The sequence below is a fragment of the Meleagris gallopavo genome, unplaced genomic scaffold, assembly GCF_000146605.3.
Source record: "Meleagris gallopavo isolate NT-WF06-2002-E0010 breed Aviagen turkey brand Nicholas breeding stock unplaced genomic scaffold, Turkey_5.1 ChrUn_random_7180001912603, whole genome shotgun sequence".
NCBI lineage: Eukaryota > Metazoa > Chordata > Aves > Galliformes > Phasianidae > Meleagris > Meleagris gallopavo.
This window is the reverse complement of record NW_011175515.1, coordinates 1-542: the sequence shown is the minus strand read 5'-3', so window position 1 is coordinate 542 and position 542 is coordinate 1. Positions and strand designations below refer to the sequence as shown.

The following is a 542-nucleotide window of genomic DNA, read 5'->3' as shown; positions in this document are numbered from 1 at the left end:
GTGGGAAGAGGGAGGGGGGGAAAAAAAGTAGGGGAAGTTTCTATGACAATAAAAAAGGCTACAACTGTTTGACAGGTAGTTACTGCTGTGTGAGCCTCTCCATTCTATACTCTATAAAAGCAAATGACCGTCGTAAACATCTCGATTTATCATCTGCCATAAAACGAGACTTCAAGGGGCTGAGAACTCAGTCCTTGCTTTCTTCTTTTCCTCCTCTTCTTTTTCCTCTTCCTCATTCCCTTCTTCTTCCGTTTTCTCTTCGTCTCTGGCTCCCGGCAGCTTATCTTTGTTGTTTTCTTTTTTCCATTTCATCCTCCTGTTTTGGAACCAGATCTTCACTTGTCTCTCGGTCAGTCCCAGGGCGTGAGAGACCTCAATCCGTCGCTTCCGTGTCAAATACGGGTTGAAGAGGAACTCCTTTTCTAACTCCAGGGTCTGGTACCGGCTGTAAGTTTGTCTGCCGCTGCGTCTTCCGGGAGCTGTAGGGCACAAACAGAAATAACTTCGTGGCTCTCCCCCCCCCCTCTCAGCTGCCTCTCCCC

General features: G+C 48.2%; 1 protein-coding gene across 1 annotated transcript; it reads right to left on the bottom strand.

Moving 5' to 3' along the window:
- Positions 1 to 6: 6 nt before the first annotated feature.
- On the bottom strand, positions 7 to 537 carry LOC104916522 (homeobox protein Hox-C8-like; the record flags this gene model as incomplete). Its single annotated transcript, XM_010727560.2, has 1 exon — positions 7 to 537. A coding segment is annotated over one exon (366 nt), but the record flags the coding sequence as incomplete, so codon positions are not given.
- Positions 538 to 542: the final 5 nt, after the last annotated feature.